This window comes from Antechinus flavipes, chromosome 6 (genome assembly GCF_016432865.1).
Source record: "Antechinus flavipes isolate AdamAnt ecotype Samford, QLD, Australia chromosome 6, AdamAnt_v2, whole genome shotgun sequence".
Lineage (NCBI taxonomy): Eukaryota > Metazoa > Chordata > Mammalia > Dasyuromorphia > Dasyuridae > Antechinus > Antechinus flavipes.
The window spans coordinates 9,030,028-9,050,058 of NC_067403.1; the positions used below are offsets into that span (position 1 = coordinate 9,030,028).

At 38.4% G+C, this 20,031-nt stretch overlaps 1 protein-coding gene across 1 annotated transcript; it reads left to right on the forward strand.

Annotated features, from left to right (window-relative positions):
• The first annotated feature begins 13,270 nt into the window (after positions 1-13,270).
• Positions 13,271-14,482, forward strand: LOC127540709 (basic salivary proline-rich protein 2-like). Its single transcript, XM_051965528.1, has one exon. It carries the CDS (start codon positions 13,271-13,273, stop codon positions 14,480-14,482), a length of 1,212 nt encoding a protein of 403 aa, XP_051821488.1.
• Positions 14,483-20,031: the final 5,549 nt, after the last annotated feature.

Sequence of the window (20,031 nt, forward strand, 5' to 3'; positions counted from 1 at the left end):
TAGACATTGTCAGTGAATTGTGTGGCTCCAGGGAAGTCACTTAATCTTTTCCACCCTCAATTTCCTCATCTGTAAAACAGGATGATAACATTACATAACTTCACAAGGGTAGGAGGTATGTTGAAGTACTATTATAAATGTTAGTTACTATATATATTATATATATATATATATATTACTATATATTATATATATTAGTTATTATTATATTTCCCCCATAGTCTTCTCCCTGACATCCAACTGAGACTGATATCCAGGGGAATAATATTCCTCTCTCCGTTTAGGACCGCATAACAGGAAATGGGAGCAGGAACTTCACCTCTGACCTCATTGTGGTAGAGGGAGAAAGAAAGGGGGAGGAGAACAAACTTTTATTAAGCACCTACTATGTGTCAGGTACTGTGCTGAGCACTTTACAAATATCATCTCAATTACTCCTCACAACAACCCTCTAAGGTGGGTATTAATATTAACCTATTTTACAAAGAACGACACACACAGAACAAGACTAACACTGTGGCAATGGATTTGTTAACTATTTCTTTTTGCTAAAAATAGAAAATACTGGATTTGTTACCAGAAGAACTGAGTTCAAAATACCAATCTACTTGCTTTTAGGCAGGTCACTTAACTTTTCGACCATCAATCTCTTCCTCTGTCAATAATGGCAAGGTTAGATGGGATGACTTCTAAGATTTCATCCAATTCCAAATCAATGACACTATGACCCTTTTTTTCTTATGAACTTCTGTAAGAAAATGTCTAATGAACAGAGCTGAATCCAGGGTCTTGGACTGGGAGCAAGGAGGTGGGATGGAAAAGGGGATGGGCATCCAGTCAAGTGGAAGTTTCAAAAGCCTAAAGGAAAAGAAGGCTCTTAAGCAATTTGCCATGTGCACCATCTTATGCACTCGTTTTATAACCACGAGTCTGAAGTTAAACTTCCTCTTCATATACAATATTATATATACATGATGGGACAGCTGCCCACCATTTGCCTTGGCCATTATCCTTAAAGGAAACTATAGGCTCCCTTTGTGAATTTTTTTACTGTTAGCAACTTCTTTATCATCATTTTCCTGAACTCTGAAAAACAAAACGTACCAGGGATGAAAGATATGAGTGTGCTTAAAGGATGTCAAGTCCTTCACTAGGAAAGCCATGATGAACAAAATTCTTTAAAAAGAAAACTTTTTATGGATAGGCAAACAGTTTAAGAATAAATAAGAGGGAACAGAGTAAGATATAAGGCAGATAACTTCTATGACATTAAATTTAAAATATTTTTGTACAAACAAAACATACATAGCCAAGATTAGAAGGAAACCAGAAAATTGGGGGAAGGGGGATATTTATAGACAGTTTCTCAGGTAACCTTTGTTATCTCAGAAATCTTTGTCTCATATCTCAAATGCAAAAATTTTTATCAAATCTATAAAAATATGAGTTATCCCTCAATTGGTAAATGGTCAAAGGAAAGGAACAGGCAGTTTTTAGATAAAGAAATCAAAACAATTTATAGTCATGTGAAAAATTCTCTAAAACATTAATTAGAGAAATGCAAATTAAAACAACCTATCAGAAAATGAAAATAAAATGATTGAAAGGCAAAGTGACAAATGTTGGAGGAGATATAGAAAAATTGCGATACTAATTCATTGTTGGTGGAATTGTGAACTAATCCAACCATTGTGGAGCTCGAATTATGTCCAAAGAGTTATTAAATTGACTATATACCCTTTGACCAATAATGGCACCACAAGGTCTATTTTCAAAGATATTATGGGAAAAGGAAAAAAACCTATACATTCTAAAATATTTTTAGTAGGTCTCTTTGTAGTGGCAAAGAACTAGAAATTGCAGGGATGCCTATAAGTTGGGAAATGGCTGAACAAGTTGTGGTATATGATTGTGATGGAATACTACCATGCTATATGAAATGATGAACTCAATGACTTTAGAATGATTTTGCACAAAATAATGAAGAATGAAATGAGCAGGAACAAGAGAAGGCTGCATACAATAACAGCAATATTATGTTAAGGATGGTTTTAAGCAAATAAGCCATTTTGACTATTACAAATGCTGAACTTAACCACAAAGGACATAGGAAGGAAGGTGCTATCTGCATCCAGAGAAAGAACTGATCAATAGAAGAATGTATAGATATATATTTGTATATAATGGTAGCCATGTATAGGGTGGGGAAGGGATGAGGGAAGGAAAATAAAGGAAAAGAAATTTCCATGGTAACTATTATATATTTATAAAAAATAGCAAGATGTACATAATAGATTTGCAATTTTATGCAGCCATTTTTAATACTATGTAATGGAAATGTTTGTTTTCTTTCATAAATTTAAAATTTAAAAAAAAAAGATGACATGAGGGAGAGGGGAGAGCAGGGGAGCACTGAATCAGAAGTCTCTCCAATCTAATCCAAATCATTGCCTCTCCAATATTTTTATACAGGGAGAAGAGTATGGAGAACCCTTCCCAGAACCCCTTACTTTTTTTTCCACACATGACTGACCACTCCCAATATGGGGAAGGTCGACACTACCACTAAACTAGAATGCTTTGCTCTCATATTTCCTGCTGTTTAAAAAAAGACTTCTTTTAAAAATCTCAAAAAAAAAATAAGCATACAACATTCTGAACTTCATAGAACTAAATTTAATTTGTATTTTTCCCAATCCTGTGTGAACATATATAGAAATGGTTGTTTTACTCTATAAAATAAAAATTAAATAATTTTTTTAAAAAAAAAAGAATATATATATATATAATACTTTGACAATCACAATTGGAAAAAAATGAAAAATTTAAAACACTAATACCCAGACCCTAAACAGAGACAAAAGGGAAACTAGCATTCACAGCCTTTTCTGACACATTTTATCTTGGCCATTTCCCCATTGATGCCTCCAAGTTAGATGACTCTGGTTGTCACTCCGACTCCCCTACCCTACTTTCCCTATCTGTAGAGTGAAGGGTTAGCTTGAGTGATTGGAGAACAATGCTGGGGATGGAAGTCACTAGGAAGAAGATGGACAGGGGTGCCACGAGAGGGGAAGATGAAGGAGCTGGTGATCAATAATTTATTTACTGATCACTGAATGAGAAACTTGTCTACTGACCATGATCACAAAGTCCTTTGTGTGATGTTGCCGCCTCAGGCAATAAGCATGAGGTCAGCCAGTTAACAATTTTAACTCATTTCATGCAGTATGGTTTGTGTCACTTCACTTATAAATAAATTAATTACAGAGACTTGAAAAGCTTTTTCTAGTTGGAATCTCATTACAAACAACAATCGACGCCTCATTCATTTTTACACAGTGAGTAAAAGAGGAAAAGGACCAATTTTTCTCTACCATTTTCCACTTCTTAGTTTAACATCTTCAGCCTGCTCTCGGTTAGAGGCTTTCACACTGAAGACAGTGAGTGACTTCTAAGGAACTCACATTTTGATCAGTTTCTGCTTCCAGTCTCTTACCCTTATATAGGGTTGTAAATGTTTAACAACAAGCTCTCTGAGGGGAAAAAAAAAAGTTTATATAACATACTTTAAAATTTAATCTGCTTTATTAATATTTTATCTATCACTTTCTTAAATTTGGGCAATTAACAAAATCATAAATCAAGATGTCAATCATGATGCTTACCAATTTCTGAAGTATAAACACTCACACTGAAATTTAACAATCCCTTCTCCTAGGAGAGGGAATAAACTAGCTCTAAAACACGTCTGCCCTCATACTTCTTTGCTCCCTTTCTAGGATGCTTTTTCAGGATCAGCTCTCTAACCCCACCCACATGTGGCTCATTCCAGACAAGAGTGCTTATTTACCTAATTAGAACCAATCATCTTACACCGACTCACACAACCATTAGTTCTTATGTCCATAACAGTCGTGGACTGTGTCCAGCCACATATATCTATGGTTTATCCCCAATACAATATACTATAAGTTACTTGAACACTGTTTTCATATTTAATATCCCTATACTATGTATGTTATATATCTTATTATGGACAGTGCCTCACAAGCATCTCACAGCTTTGGAATCAAAATTGGTATTAGCTGGTACTTAAGCTTTATGTCCATTCTTACACTCAATTAACCTGCATAATTTTAACTAACTTCATAACTAACCTTTTGTATCTATAGCTAAGCCCTTAAGACATTGAATCCTTATGGTTGGCTTCTAACTAACTGGTTTTGTTAGCTATTTGTCGTAATAATATCATTGTGAGTATTCTCACTTCTGCCCGCCTGGTTTATGATCCTCTACTTGCTCTGAACCCCAGCATCCACAAGTCCCCTAATTTTTGCTTGCCTGGATGAGGACTCACTGCTTTAACTGACCTTTGACTTGTATGTCCTCTTGTATTCCTTAAGTTATGTCTGGTCGCTGCCCTACTGACTACTGTGAGGGTTTGGGTGAGCCGTGGCTCTCTTGGGGACAGCTTCCTAACAGCCACACTTGGTTGCCATCTATAAGTCTGGGACTGACACATGTTTTCATCATCAGACCAACCTTCATATTCCATTCCCTCCCCCCTCCCCGCCCCACTCCCTTCTGATGTACTTACTTAACCTTTATTCCTTAGTCATACTGAATTTTGTTGAAATATCTACATTTACTCACACATATATTTATTTAGAGTCATGAGACTTAAGGCTAAAAGGAAGCTTAGAACAATTTCCTCATCTTACAAATTATTAAAAAAAAAAAAGAAAAGAAAAGAAAATAGATCTGGGATTTTAATTCAGGTCGGGGAAGGAGTTTCCTAATATTTTCAAGACTGTTTAAATCAAAACAAATAAATGAGCGAGTCTGTTTAAATATTATTTTCTTGGAAAAGGGGCAGAAGGCTCTCTTTTTATAATTGTTATTTCTTTGAAATCTTACAATAAATCTGAGGATGACCTGGTGTGTCTGTCTATTGGATGATATAGAAGAAAAATTTTCAAAAGTTTTATGGTCACATGAGTTACAGACAACCCCAAAAATGACTCTGCATCTTTTGTGTCATCATCTACTCCTTGGGTAACACAAAAAAATATCAGGGAAAGTATGTAGGTCACATTTTCATCAGCCCTTTGCTATAGAAGGTCACATTTTGGTGACTACCCATCTGACAGCCCAACATCCAGATCCTTAACCCAAATTGAAGCCCTTAGCTTTTAGATAGAAATGTAATTGGCTTGAATTTCATGACTATTTGGAGATTTCCTCATTTTGGGCTTTTTAGTATCTATTAAGAGTGTTAAATTTATAATAATGAAAAAAAAAAAACAACAGATGTTTTTCTGTGAGTTCATTTAACATCCCCAAATAAATATAAAGTGCTTTTTCCCAAGGAGCTTAGAGGATTTCTCTTAAGTGGCATCTGAGGAATAACTTTCAATTAATACTGAAGAAGTAGAATGGAATAGCTCATGATCAATACCCATTTTTCTCTGCTGTATTTCTAACTATATAATTAATGTAGTGATGAGTTTGCCTTGGCGACTAAGATTTACCATGAAAAACACCACTCCTAGGGGAAAAAAATACAACTTCAACTTCAAATACTTTTTAATCTCTTCAAATTTATCATCACCTTTGTTTCCAACCAATTCAACAAGCATTTCTTTTTTAATATTTTATTTTTCCCCAATTACATGTAAAAACAATTTTAACACTTTTTTTTCATTTTGAATTCCAAATTCTCTGCTTCCTTCCCTCCTTTTCCCTCTCCCTGAGATGACAAGCAATAGATATAGCTTTTGTGTGTGTATGTGTATGTGTGTGCAATCATACAAAACATTTCCATATTGGTCATTTTCTAAAAGAGAACTAAGAAAAGAAAGAAAAGAAAGCAAGCTTTGATCTGTACTCAGACAATCAGTTCTTTCTCCGGAGACAGACGGCATTTTTCATCATGAGTCCCTTGGGTCATTGCATGGCTGAGAAGACTGAAGTCATTCACAGTTTCCACAAGCATTTCTCAAGTGTACACTATAAACAGCACCACCGGCACTGGGGAATGACAGCCCTACTCAGACTCACCTCGTGTGCCATCTTCATGAGCCCCTTCTCAAGGCTTCTTCAGTTATTTGTATACCTGGCTTTTATCTCCAATAAAATGTGCTGTAAGTTAAATGAGAACAGGGACTCTTTCCTTTTCTGTTATTTTATACCCAGTGACTGGTACATAAGAAAGCAAACAGTAAGGGCTTTTTAAATTTAACTGAATAAAGGGCAACATGGCAGGAGGTAGGGAGTAATTATCACTGACGTGTCATGTTAGGTTTCCTAAAGAAGATACTGTTTGAGTCAAATGGAATTGGGAATGCTTGGTGACTGGCCAGTTGGAAGAGGTGAAGAAAGTGAAAAGGTCAAAGTCAGCATGAGGATTTTCAATATGGAAGCCTTGTTTGGAAAGTGTTGACCCTGTGTAAATATACCACAGGAGCATCCTTTTCCTCACTGTTTGTACCAAAATTGGATCACTGAGAAACATGAAACTCTTGAGCACCATGGTTTCATCCTGACAACTTTCAGCTGCCATGAAAACAGAAGTGAGATGAGACAAGTCTGAGACAAGTCCTAGGCCAGTCCAGGTCTCCCTCCCTCCACTTTGACCTCAGAAAGAACACAAGTCGCGAATAGCCTCTGCATTGTGGGGGCTGTATTAGGGTTCCCAGAGCCTTCAGTAGTTCTACAAAACTCCAGATGGAATAGGACATAGAAGAACGATGTACCGCTGGGAGCAAATTGCCTTGCCTAGTTCAGCCTCCATTTTCTTATCTGGAATTTGAAGAATTAGACTAAATCGAGAATTCTGAACCATTTCTGGGCCATCGTCTGGTGAATTCCACAGCCTTCTTGGAATAATGTTTCCAGTGGCATTTCATAAAATATATAGAAATATAAAAGAAATCAATTATTTTAAATCGTTTTCCTGACTATAGCACTCCCTCGTCACTGCCCCCTTTTCAATGACCAAGTCGCTCAGGCTATTAGTGATACCCTGAATGGGTGTTGCCTCAGACAATGGAGACCTGGGGAAGACGTCAGCTGAACCAGGCCGCGGTGTCCCACTGCACGGAGGCCATCGCAGCCCTGGGCTCTGGTGACTGAGGCTGATGGCTTTGTATTACTTAAATCCAATTACATGTAAGACCTCCCTCTCCTGATGTCACTGGCCTTCTCAAGAACCAACAACAAAATATCTGCATGACATCAAGCCAGTGACTTCTCTTTCTGAACCTCAATTTACTCATCTCTAAAATTTGCATTGCAGACTAGAAGCCTTTGAAAGTCCCTCCCAGTTCTAAATCCCATGTCCAATCTAAATGCAGCCATTGGCAGATAATTTTCAATAACAAATTACAGTGTTTTTTTCCCTTTTCAAACAGAACATTTTATTTATACTTTCTGAGTTTGTTATTTTTTTAAATATCACTGTTGCTTCCCAACAGTTCACCTCCCTGAGAATTCTTCATAGCAAGGAAAACAGCTAAGTAAAACAAACCAATGTACGCATGTAACAAACCATGTCCATCAGACCGCACAGTCACAGTCACACAGCCAAGGGGTGTAGAGAATAAGATCTCACTGTGTCTACTGTTTTCTTGCAAAAAAGCATGGGATTCCATGGAACAGAATGCAGCTATACAGGATTCCCTTGGACGAGATGTTTCCCATACATATAAAAATCAGGTAAGATTCTATTGCAGGCTTGAAAGGAGAACTTTGTTTAATTTTCTAACACCAACATCAAATGCTACATAAAACATATCGACATATACTCGCCTAAGATATTCTTAGGTTCTGTTTTCCTGTGTATCTGCAAATTTGTACATGGTTGCCCTTGGCTCTCCCCCATAATATGATCTGCTCATTTACAGGAAACACTCAGAACGAAATAAAAACTAGTTTGTCTTTATCTGGAGACAAAGCTTATTATAAAAGTACAGACAGCAAAAAGATTTAAGAATAAGTGATTTCAAAGTGGAACAGAGAGCTAATACATTCACCAATAGCATAACTGGCAAAAGTATCTCCCGGAAATGCAAATTTAAACAATTCTGAGGTACTACCTTTTACCTATTAGATAGGGTATTGGGCCCAAAAAGGAAGGGAAAAAAGACAAATGTTGGAGGGGAATTGGGGAAAATGAGACATTAGTATACGGCTGGTGGAGATAAGAACTGATTCAAACATTCTGTAGAGAAATTTGGAACAAAGCCCAAAAAGATATAAAACTATGCATATCCTTTGACATGAGACAAGTCTGAGACAAGTCCTAGGCCAGTCCAGGTCTCCCTCCCTCCACTTTGACCTCAGAAAGAACACAAGTCGCGAATAGCCTCTGCATTGTGGGGGCTGTATTAGGGTTCCCAGAGCCTTCAGTAGTTCTACAAAACTCCAGATGGAATAGGACATAGAAGAACGATGTACCACTGGGAGCAAATTGCCTTGCTTAGCTCAGCCTCCATTTTCTTATCTGGAATTTGAAGAATTAGACTAAATCGAGAATTCTGAACCATTTCTGGGCCATCGTCTGGTGAATTCCACAGCCTTCTTGGAATAATGTTTCCAGTGGCATTTCATAAAATATATAGAAATATAAAAGAAATCAATTATTTTAAATCGTTTTCCTGACTATAGCACTCACTCATCACTGCCGCCTTTTCAATGACCAAGTCGCTCAGGCTATTAGTGATACCCTGAATGGGTGTTGCCTCAGACAACGGAGACCTGGGGAAGACCTCAGCTGAACCAGGCCGCGGTGTCCCACTGCACGGAGGCCATCGCAGCCCTGGGCTCTGGTGACTGAGGCTGATGGCTTTGTATTACTTAAATCCAATTACATGTAAGACCTCCCTCTCCTGATGTCACTGGCCTTCTCAAGAACCAACAACAAAATATCTGCATGACATCAAGCCAGTGACTTCTCTTTCTGAACCTCAATTTACTCATCTCTAAAATTTGCATTGCAGACTAGAAGCCTTTCAAAGTCCCTCCCAGTTCTAAATCCCATGTCCAATCTAAATGCAGCCATTGGCAGATAATTTTCAATAACAAATTACAGTGGTTTTTTTCCCTTTTCAAACAGAACATTTTATTTATACTTTCTGAGTTTGTTATTTTTTTAAATATCACTGTTGCTTCCCAACAGTTCACCTCCCTGAGAATTCTTCATAGCAAGGAAAACAGCTAAGTAAAACAAACCAATGTACGCATGTAACAAACCATGTCCATCAGACCGCACAGTCACAGTCACACAGCCAAGGGGTGTAGAGAATAAGATCTCACTGTGTCTACTGTTTTCTTGCAAAAAAGCATGGGATTCCATGGAACAGAATGCAGCTATACAGGATTCCCTTGGACGAGATGTTTCCCATACATATAAAAATCAGGTAAGATTCTATTGCAGGCTTGAAAGGAGAACTTTGTTTAATTTTCTAACACCAACATCAAATGCTACATAAAACATATCGACATATACTCGCCTAAGATATTCTTAGGTTCTGTTTTCCTGTGTATCTGCAAATTTGTACATGGTTGCCCTTGGCTCTCCCCCATAATATGATCTGCTCATTTACAGGAAACACTCAGAACGAAATAAAAACTAGTTTGTCTTTATCTGGAGACAAAGCTTATTATAAAAGTACAGACAGCAAAAATATTTAAGAGTAAGTGATTTCAAAATGGAACAGAGAGCTAATACATTCACCAATAGCATAACTGGCAAAAGTATCTCCCGGAAATGCAAATTTAAACAATTCTGAGGTACTACCTTTTACCTATTAGATAGGGTATTGGGCCCAAAAAGGAAGGGAAAAAAAGACAAATGTTGGAGGGGAATTGGGGAAAATTCCACTCTGCTGGTGATGAGAACTGATCCAAACATTCTGTAGAGAAATTTGGAACAAAGCCCAAAAAGCTATAAAACCATGCATATCCTTTGACATGGCAATACCATGCTAGGTCTAGATCCTAAAAGAGATTTTTAAAAAGGAGAAGGTCTTCTGGGCAGAATAATATCTATAGCATACCTTTTCTGATGGCAAAGAACTGGAAATTGAGGAGATGCTCATCAATTGGGGAATGGCTGAACAAATTGTGCACTGTGATGATAATGTACTATCATAATCATATACTGTTAAACAATACTATACATATATCATGTATATATATATATATCATCATGTGTATATAATATTTTTATTTTACTATGTGAAATGACAAGTAGGATGCTCTCAGAAAATGTGGAAAGACTTCCATGCATTGATGCAAAGTGAAATGCACAAAGTGTATGAAGTAATAACAGTAGTTTAAGATGATCAGCTCATAGAATAAGACACAGGTTCGATTTTGCTCTCCCAAGCAGGAGCTGAGCTGCACTCATGGAACATGAATGTACCCAAGTATCATTTAGCCTTGACTGTTCCACGGCCAAAGCTAAATTCTTGCAGATAAATTCTCTGTGCTACCTTATTAAAGTCTATGGGGTTTAATGGATTTGTTATCTGAAACATCTGGGTTCAAATCTTACTTTAGCCTTTTGCTGTGTGACCCTAAGCAAATAATTGCTCCTCCCTTTTTTAAAGTCCAACTTGCCTCATCTGTTAAGTAGAGATAACTTCTAGAGCATCTACCACAATGGCGGCTAGATATTGGTATCAAAAGAAAGAAGATTGGGCTTGTCATCAATGGAGCTGGGGTAGAGACCAGGTTTTACTCTTATTATGGGAGTTCTTAAGCTAAGATCCACAAACTTGCACACAGTCAATGGACTTCAGAGGATCTCTTAACTTGGATGGGAAGATCCTTCACTTCTCCAACCCTAAGTCTCCTGAGTCTTCTCCACAAGCTGCATATCTTCATGCCTGCCCCATATTTCCAGCTCCCTTTTACACAAGGTCTTCTGCCTTTAGAATGTAAGTCTTTTCTTCTGCTTGCAATTGTGTTCTCAGAACTTAGCACAATGTTTGGGTACAAAGTAAGTGCTTAATAAAAGCTTATTGAATGACTAATATGGAAACAAGTTTTGCATGATTTCACATGATATGATATCATGGTGCTTGCCTTCTCACGGGAGGGAGGAAGAAAATTTGGAAATTTAAATTTGGAAAATGAATGTTGAAATTTATTAAATGTAATTGGGAAGTATTTAACAAAAAGTAAATATTTTTTAAAAGTAAATTTTATTTTATGCAATTAAAAAGTTTGAAAAAGAATCCATAGGTTTCATTAGATTGTCAAAAGGATCCATGACATGACAAAGATCAAGAATTCTTATCCTTGACTCAAAGATGGGAAAGTCACTTCACCTTTCTGGACTTCAGTTTCTCTATCTGTAAAATGGGAATAATACTTAAGAACTGCCAGTTTTGTAGGAGATGTGAGGAACAACCAAGATCACCGATGTGACAATTTGCAAAACCCAGAAAAAGCCATAAAAATTCAAACTCTCGTCTGCAATGAAATTTTCATTAATACAGTTTAAGTTAAACCACTCAGATCCCCATTTTCCAAATTAAGACAACACAGATAACCAGTAGGTATTTACTGAGCTTCTACTAGGTGCCCAGATACCACTCAGAAGTCAGTGGTTGCACGCGTTTTTGGAAAGTATTCCCGGGCTGGCATTTCTCATATCACAGTACCTTCCTCAGAATATTGTTGTGAAACAGAAAGAACAGTTGGCTTTAAACTTGGTCAAAGTTTAAAAAAAAAAAAAGGAAGGAGTTGCTATAGCCTCTAGATGCACGGACTGCTCAAGTGCCCTCAGAGGTCCCCACTGGCCTTGAGTACACTTCTATAGTCTTCCAGGCTTGGGTGCCTTCTTTCAAGACACTTTATTTGATAAGGTGTTTAATTTTCTTTAAGTAAAAAGACACATGTCTGCATAGTGCGCACACACACACACACACACACACACACACACACACACAACACACACACACACACACACACCTCAGACACCTAGAATGCATGAAGGAACCGTTCTGTGTCCTAGCAACATTTAGTCCCCTCATTTTCCAGCTTTGTGATGGTAAAAAAGAAGGAACGATACCAATAGGAGCTGAAATGGAGCCCTGGTCCAATTTTCCTCCTTGTCTTACTGCTTGCTGCCAAGGAACAGAGGCTGCTTTATCAAAGTGCACACACACACACACACACACACACACACACACACAAACACACAAACCCATGTACCGGGGGCCTTCCATTTCCAAGGAACTGTTAGAGATATACTTGAGAATATAATGAAGGAAAAACAACAATTCCAGGCTTGAGGAGCTTGCTGTACCACTAGAAAGATGGGTCTTAGAAACATGAAAAGAAATCCAATATAAGGAAGATCACGGCAAGCCCTTCCTGTGGGTCTGAAATCCATTCCTTCTCTTCATCTGCTGGAACCCTTTCTTCAAGGCTCAGTGGGAACCCCACCTCCCCACCGAAGCCTTCCCTGATTTTCCCCAAATATAAACATTCTTTCCTTTCTCGTTTTTCTTCTCTTTCAGACTCTGCTTTCTTCCTACCACACTTGGCTCTGTCTTGTTTTAGTTTCCATGCTCACTCTTCACCATTTCAAGTACCATGGATGCTCTTAAGAACAGGGACGGCAGTACTCTGCTCCCAGCAGGTGTGAAGTAAATATTTTCTGAGTTGAGTTAAATTGTGGAAGTCCCACAGAAATGGTACATACAATGCATGTTACCAGGTTTCAGAGGAAGAGGTCATTAACTCTACCTGGGAGAGCCCAAGAGTTTTGTGGAGAAAATGGGACTCGAGCTGAACCCTACAAAATGGACAGGATTTGGCTAGCCCAGATCAAGATCAAGGGAATGGAAACCAGACTATCAGAGAATGTTGGGCCTCTTCTCATGAGCCCCCAAGACTTAAAAAGTGCAGTCCTATGAGATTACCAAAGATCCAACAAAAAAATGGAGTCCTATGGGAATACCAAAGACTCACCAAAAAGTGGAGTCCTATGGGAATACAAAAGGCCCACTAAAAAGTGTAGTCCTATGAGACTACCAAAAACACACCAAAAAATGGAGTCCTATGGAATGCCAAAGACACACCAAAAAGTGGAGTCCTACGGGAATACCCAAGGCCCACCAAAAAGTGGAGTCCTACAGGAATACAAAAGGTCCACTAAAAAGTGGAGTCCTATGGGAATACCAAAGACTCACCAAAAAGTGGAGTCCTATGGGAATACCCAAGACCCACCAAAAAATGGAGTCCTACGGAAATGCCAAAGACACACCAAAAAGTGGAGTCCTACGGGAATACCCAAGGCCCACCAAAAAGTGGAGTCCTACAGGAATACAAAATGTCCACTAAAAAGTGGAGTCCTATGGGAATACCAAAGACTCACCAAAAAGTGGAGTCCTACAGGAATACCCAAGACCCACCAAAAAATGGAGTCCTACGGAAATGCCAAAGACACACCAAAAAGTGGAGTCCTACGGGAATACCCAAGGCCCACCAAAAAGTGGAGTCCTACAGGAATACAAAAGGTCCACTAAAAAGTGGAGTCCTACAGGAATACCCAAGACCCACCAAAAAGTGGAGTCCTACAGGAATACCCAAGGCCCACCAAAAAGTGGAGTCCTACAGGAATACCCAAGGCCCACCAAAAAGTGGAGTCCTACAGGAATACCCAAGGCCCACCAAAAAGTGGAGTCCTACAGGAATACCCAAGGCCCACCAAAAAGTGGAGTCCTACAGGAATACCCAAGGCCCACCAAAAAGTGGAGTCCTACAGAATACCCAAGGCCCACCAAAAAGTGAAGTCCTACAGGAATACCCAAGGCCCACCAAAAAGTGGAGTCCTATGGGAGTACCAAAAACCCACCAAAAAATGGAGTCCTACGGGAATACCCAAGACCCACCAAAAAGTGGAGTCCTACGGAAATGCCAAAGACACACCAAAAAGTGGAGTCCTACAGGAATACCCAAGGCCCACCAAAAAGTGGAGTCCTACAGGAATACAAAAGGTCCACTAAAAAGTGAGTCCTACAGGAATACCCAAGACCCACCAAAAAGTGGAGTCCTACGGGAATACCCAAGACCCACCAAAAAGTGGAGTCCTATGGGAATACCCAAGGCCCACCAAAAAGTGGAGTCCTACAGGAATACCCAAGGCCCACCAAAAAGTGGAGTCCTACAGGAATACCCAAGGCCCACCAAAAAGTGGAGTCCTACAGGAATACCCAAGGCCCACCAAAAAGTGGAGTCCTACAGGAATACCCAAGGCCCACCAAAAAGTGGAGTCCTACAGGAATACAAAAGGCCCACCAAAAAGTGGAGTCCTATGGGAATACCAAAGACTCACCAAAAAGTGGAGTCCTATGGGAATACCCAAGACCCACCAAAAAGTGGAGTCCTACAGGAATGCCACAGATCCACAAAAAAGTGGAGTCCTATGGGAACACCAAAGACCTCTAGGCAAAAGTTCTAAATTATTTTTTGTTCCATGAGCTCTTTCTCAGACTCCTTCACAAAATAACATTTATAAATGCACAAAATAAACTACTAGGGATTAAAATGGAAGCTACTCATATTAAAAATACAGTAATTAAAATGTTCATAAAAACAACTCCAGCTTTAGAACCTCTGTTTGCAAAGTAGCTAGGTAGCATAATAGAAAAAACTCTGGTCCTGGTATTAGGAAGACACTCAGACACTCAGTAGCTATGTGATTCCTAAGCAAATCAACTTCCTTCACACCTCAGTTTTCCCACCTACATAATGGGGTGACAATAACACCCCTGCAGAGACACTCAAGTCCCCACGGAGCTGAGCAATGCTGCCAGCCCTTTGGATGAGGAGCACACATAACAAAGCCGGAGTCTCCAGAGCCAGACACAGACCCGGTTTGCCACTTCAACAGCTGAGTCTGTTTTCCTAAAAGTCTTTGTATATAAAACTTCTTGAGTGAGGCTTCTTGTCATCTGAACAGCCTTTCTGCTGCCCCCTGCTTAACCAGCTCTTCATCTCATCCCGAATTTCAACCCAAAATGCATCTTTTCTCCTTTCCAGGCACCTCTTAATTCTTTCTTCCTTTGCTATTATTTGTCTCTGAGAAAGTATTCCGGAAGGCAATTTTTATGAAAGCCGGCCACACAATGCAGTTATATTGTACACAGCTTTTTTTACAGTATTTTATTCAGGGCCATTCAAAGGGACTGTCTATGCTATTTTTGTGCCTACTTTTCTTCCTAGTTTTAAGCAAAAAGCTTGAAGTAACTTAATATGTAGCGAAGGTTCCATTTTTCAGGAAACAAAAATGATTGCCTCTTGATACCAGGCCATCACTTGGGGCAAACATCTGAGGCTGATTTTTTTGCCTCTGCAAAAAGTTCACCGGTGATGACCAATTATTCTCTCTTTTGATGAGCTGTCTGACAGATAATCTCTGGCAGAAATGTAGGCGCGAGTCTCTCCAACACATACTGATTGGATGCTTCTTATTAACCAGATCCTTGGGCTGAGTCAGTCACACATGTTTCATTTTAACATCCTTTTGAGATGTTAGATAGAGAGACAGAGCCATTCAAAAGCCAGACTGACATGCGGGCGAATCCTGAGCATTATATTTGAGATGTATCACGCAAACCTTCATTATTCTTGTACCTATGTCCACGAGGTTCAAGGCACACTTTGAGTCAGCTCACTCAAAATCACAAATCACAAGCCCCCACCACTGTTTCTTTTATCAATTATCCAGAGCACACATCATTAGTTCAAAGCAAAATACATTTAGTTGAAGAGAAAATTAAATGATAGATTTCCTACAGTTGACTTGTGATTATAAAAATGCCTAATAATAATAGTATGAAAATATTATAATAATGGCTCCCATAGTACATTAAGGTCTCTGAAGAACTGTACATCCATTATACATTTGTTCAACCATCATCATGCCCCTCACACTCCACACAACTCACCTACAGAACCTTACATAGCACGAAAGGGACGGGGTGAATGCAGCTTAAAGAAACTTGTGTTTTCCAACCAGCAATAAAATTAATACTCTCTCAACAAGCAGTTATGACAAGATTATTATCTCACCAGGTGCTGGTGACTAGGCAATCTTGAGGAAAACCCTTCCACCTGACCTCTCCACCTTCAGGGGAAAGATGGAGAAAGTCCAGAATGATATCTAAAGCATCATACGGCAGAAGCTGGGCAAGTTAGGAGCCAAGGTTTTTCCCAAGGCCAAAAATCGGGGTAAAAAGTAGAAGTGGGGAAGGCAAGAACCAGGAAGGTCTGCCAGAGATCAGCAGCCATACCACCACAAGGGTCACCATTTCTCTGACTTAATTTACCTTTCCATGCATCATCCTTCTCTGGCAATGCTAGCCTGTCTCATGGCACCCATTTGGATGGTGCATTCAACAAAATACATACTTAATTCAAATTGAATACACAGTCCCTACTCTTAAGCAATTTCAACTCTATCTGAAAAGACAAAAGAAACAGAAGTTAAGAGCTATCACAAGATAATATATGATTAACTGCAGAGTGGCTGATAGAGATGCTAAATACTCTGAATCAATTAATTCTATTAAGGGAAAATAATTCTTACCATTGAGTTAGGAAATAACAGCATAGTCAGATAGAGATTTATAGATGAAAAGCAAATGGTTTATGAGACACATATGAAATGTTAGAAATGATAACTCCATAAGAGACCCAAAAATATAGACATTGAATTCACTGAAAGCACCACAAGGCTAGAGTCTGTTTCTTAATTTTATTATGTGAAGATAGTCTATAATGCTTTAAAAAAAATAAGACAATATTTATATCTTTCTCTCAAATTAACCACAGCAAATTATTGTTAGGAAATTAGCTTAGATTTGCTAAGCAAAATTAACTTATAAGTTATTTAGACTGGATAATTTGAAATTAGCAGTTAATGAAAATGGTGTTAAAATCAAATATATCATCTATATTCTCACCCCTTTTACCCCCAAACATTCTCATAACACATATGGGAGAAATTTCTCCATATGTCATACCTGAAATAGAAGCAAATTATCCCACTCCCATATAACGTGCTAAGGTTGTTTATGCAATCCTAGTTTCTAGTTCATGGAATTAACTAGGATGTAATTTTATATTCTTCATGCATTTGATAAACATTTAAGTGCCTAAATTGCACTAAGTTGGGGGGAAAGAGATGGGGGAGGGAAGATGCAGAAAAGGAGAAATACAAAATTAAGTAAGACAAGATTCCTCCTCTCAAGAAGCTCAAAATCTAGTTGAAAAAATAAAATAGAGATGGATAAATGTCTTGATAATTGCTTGATAGACTCTATTGGGCAAAAGAGGTTGTGTTGAAGACCTCATCAAAAAAGAAAAAAGTAGTAGTTTAGGCTCCAATAAGAATCTAGGGGCTCCAGTCAAAAAGTCTGGAGGGAAATAAACAGGGAAAGAGGAAGTGGAAGCAGGCTGAGACACCAACCTGGGACCCAGAAGCTGGTTTCTCTTAATAAAAGCAGTACTCTTACCTAGGGGCAAGAGAGGTGGCCTAATGGATGGAACACTGAGCCTGAAGTGAGGAAGACAAATATTTAAATCTGGCCTCAGACATTTACTAGTTGTGTTACTTAACCTTATTTACCTCGGTATCCTCATTTGCAAAAAAGAAAAAAAAATGAATTAGAGAAGAAAATGGCAAACTACTCCAGTGTGTCTGCCAAGAAAACCCCAAATGGGGTCACGGAGAGTCGGACATGACTGAAATGAATGATCAGCAAAACTCTGTTACCTAGTGTTTTAGCAATTCTGTGTCACCTTTGACTTCATTTAATAAAAAAGACAAAATTTCAGAGTCAACTATAGCACTACTAAATAGTCCCCGACCTCAAGAAGTTCACAATCTAATAATAGAGAAACAAGGCATTATGTATAAACCAACCATATGCAGGATAGATCAGAAATAAATAAGAGAAGGCAGGCTCTAGAATTAGGACGTATTAGAAAACTGGAGGCTAACAACAATGAGAAGGAGAAGAACGAGAACTGCATTCATTTATCACTTTAAAGTTTGAAAAAAGCTTTACATCCATTATTTCATTTGAATTTCACAACACTCTGGGTCAGACCAGGTTACTCACTCACTCAAGAGTCTTCCATAGCTTCTCACTGCTTTTAGGATGATATTTAACTCCATTTAGCATTTCCTGACTGATTTCACATTACTGTTCTCTACATTCTAGACATCCCATTGGCTTCTTCTCCTACACAACATTCTGCTCACAGATGTCTATCTGCCATCTTTTGGGGTATTGCTTTAGTTGTCTCCCATGCTTAGAAGTCCCCCTTTATCTCTGCTTCTTAGAATCTCCAGTTCCCTCCACACTTCAGCTTCAGTCTCATTCCCCCACACAAGACTTTTCCTAATAAAAAAAATGAATGAATGGAAAAATCATTTAAGTTTTTTACTATGTACTAAACCCTGAGCTAAGTATTTGTGATACAAATACAAAAAGAAAAAAGTAATCTGCTTTCAAGAAGTTTAAACTCCAATAGACAAAAACACGGAAGGGGCAGTAGTCAGAGAGCAGAGTTTGGACCTTTCTTAATTACTATATCAGAACAAGACATGGGGGAAGGTTGAGGGAGAAAGTAGCATAGTGGGGAGATGATCCAAATACAATAGGGCAGGTACCAAAATGCCTCCATATGTGATTGCTTATCAATGAAGAATTTGATCGGACTACAGGAGATAGAGTTTACAGGTAGCAACACTGGAGGGATATAGTCCAAGTGAAGGGGGTGGTGAGATCCCAATAGGAGGAAAACAACAGATATAAGGACTGAGAACCAGGGACACTTATTTTGGTTTGCTTAATTATAGGCATGAGCTATGAAGCTACAAGAACCACATCCAAGCAGGTTGCTTTGGAAGAACCAAGTTTCCCATGCATCTTATTGGGTCCAGGCAGCACAGCAGCTATTAGGAAAATGGCAATCTATAAGAAATGATGAGCAGGCAGATTTCAGAAAAACCTGGAAGATTGACATGAACTGATGCTGAGGGAAGTGGCCAGAACAGTTACAGTGTGCTTTGTTATCAGCTTTGATAGATTTGGATTTCTCAGCAATACAGTGATCCAAGACAATGCCAAAAGACCAATGATGGAAAAAGCTACCCATATCCAGAGAAAGAACTATGGAGTCTGAATACAGATTGAAGCATACTATTTTCACTTTTTAATTTTTGTTTTTTCTTTCTCATGGTTTTTCCCTTTTGTTCTGATTCTTCTTTCACAGCACGGCTAATGTACAATTGTGTTTAACATGATTGTACATGTATAATCTATACCAAATTGCTTGCTGTCTTGGGGAGGGGAGAGGGAGAAAAAAATTGAAAATCAAAATCTTATAAAAGTAAATGTTGAAAACTTTAAAAAAGAAAATAAAAATGGCTAGAGATAGCCTAGGTATATTGAGCCACATGAGGCACTCAGTGATCAGAACATGAGGCACTCAATAATCAGAACATGAGGCACTCAATAATCAGAACATGAGGCACTCAGTGATCAGAACATGAGACACTCAGTGATCAGAACAGCCAGGGCCAAAGTTGCAAAGTTGAAAAGGCTTAATCTTTCCTTTATATAGACAGTATGTCTGATTATGATTTCTTTTAATGTCATCAGTAATATATAAAAAGGTTGACTGATTCCCATGAACTTATTTTATATAATACAATATTTCTCAAGCTAATAACATTCACCCTTAGTTTTTTTTTTGTTTGTTTTCTGCTTCTCCAGGGTTTTCTATCATCCTTGGGAAAGTGGGACAATTTTGTCCCCTCTTTGACAATGTTGACAGATTTAATCTTTTTGAAGTTCTTTTCAAGATACATTATTTCATCTGATCCTCACTAAAATTTTATTTATTTAGGCAGGTCAGATACTACTTCTCATTTCAAGTTCAGGAAACTGAAGCATGGAAATGCTGAGTGTTTTTTGCCCTGAGTTTACACATCTA

Coding starts and splice junctions, on each gene's coding strand:
- LOC127540709 (XM_051965528.1), top strand. CDS start 13,271: ATGCCAAAGACACACCAAAAAGTGGAGTCCTACGGGAATACCCAAGGC.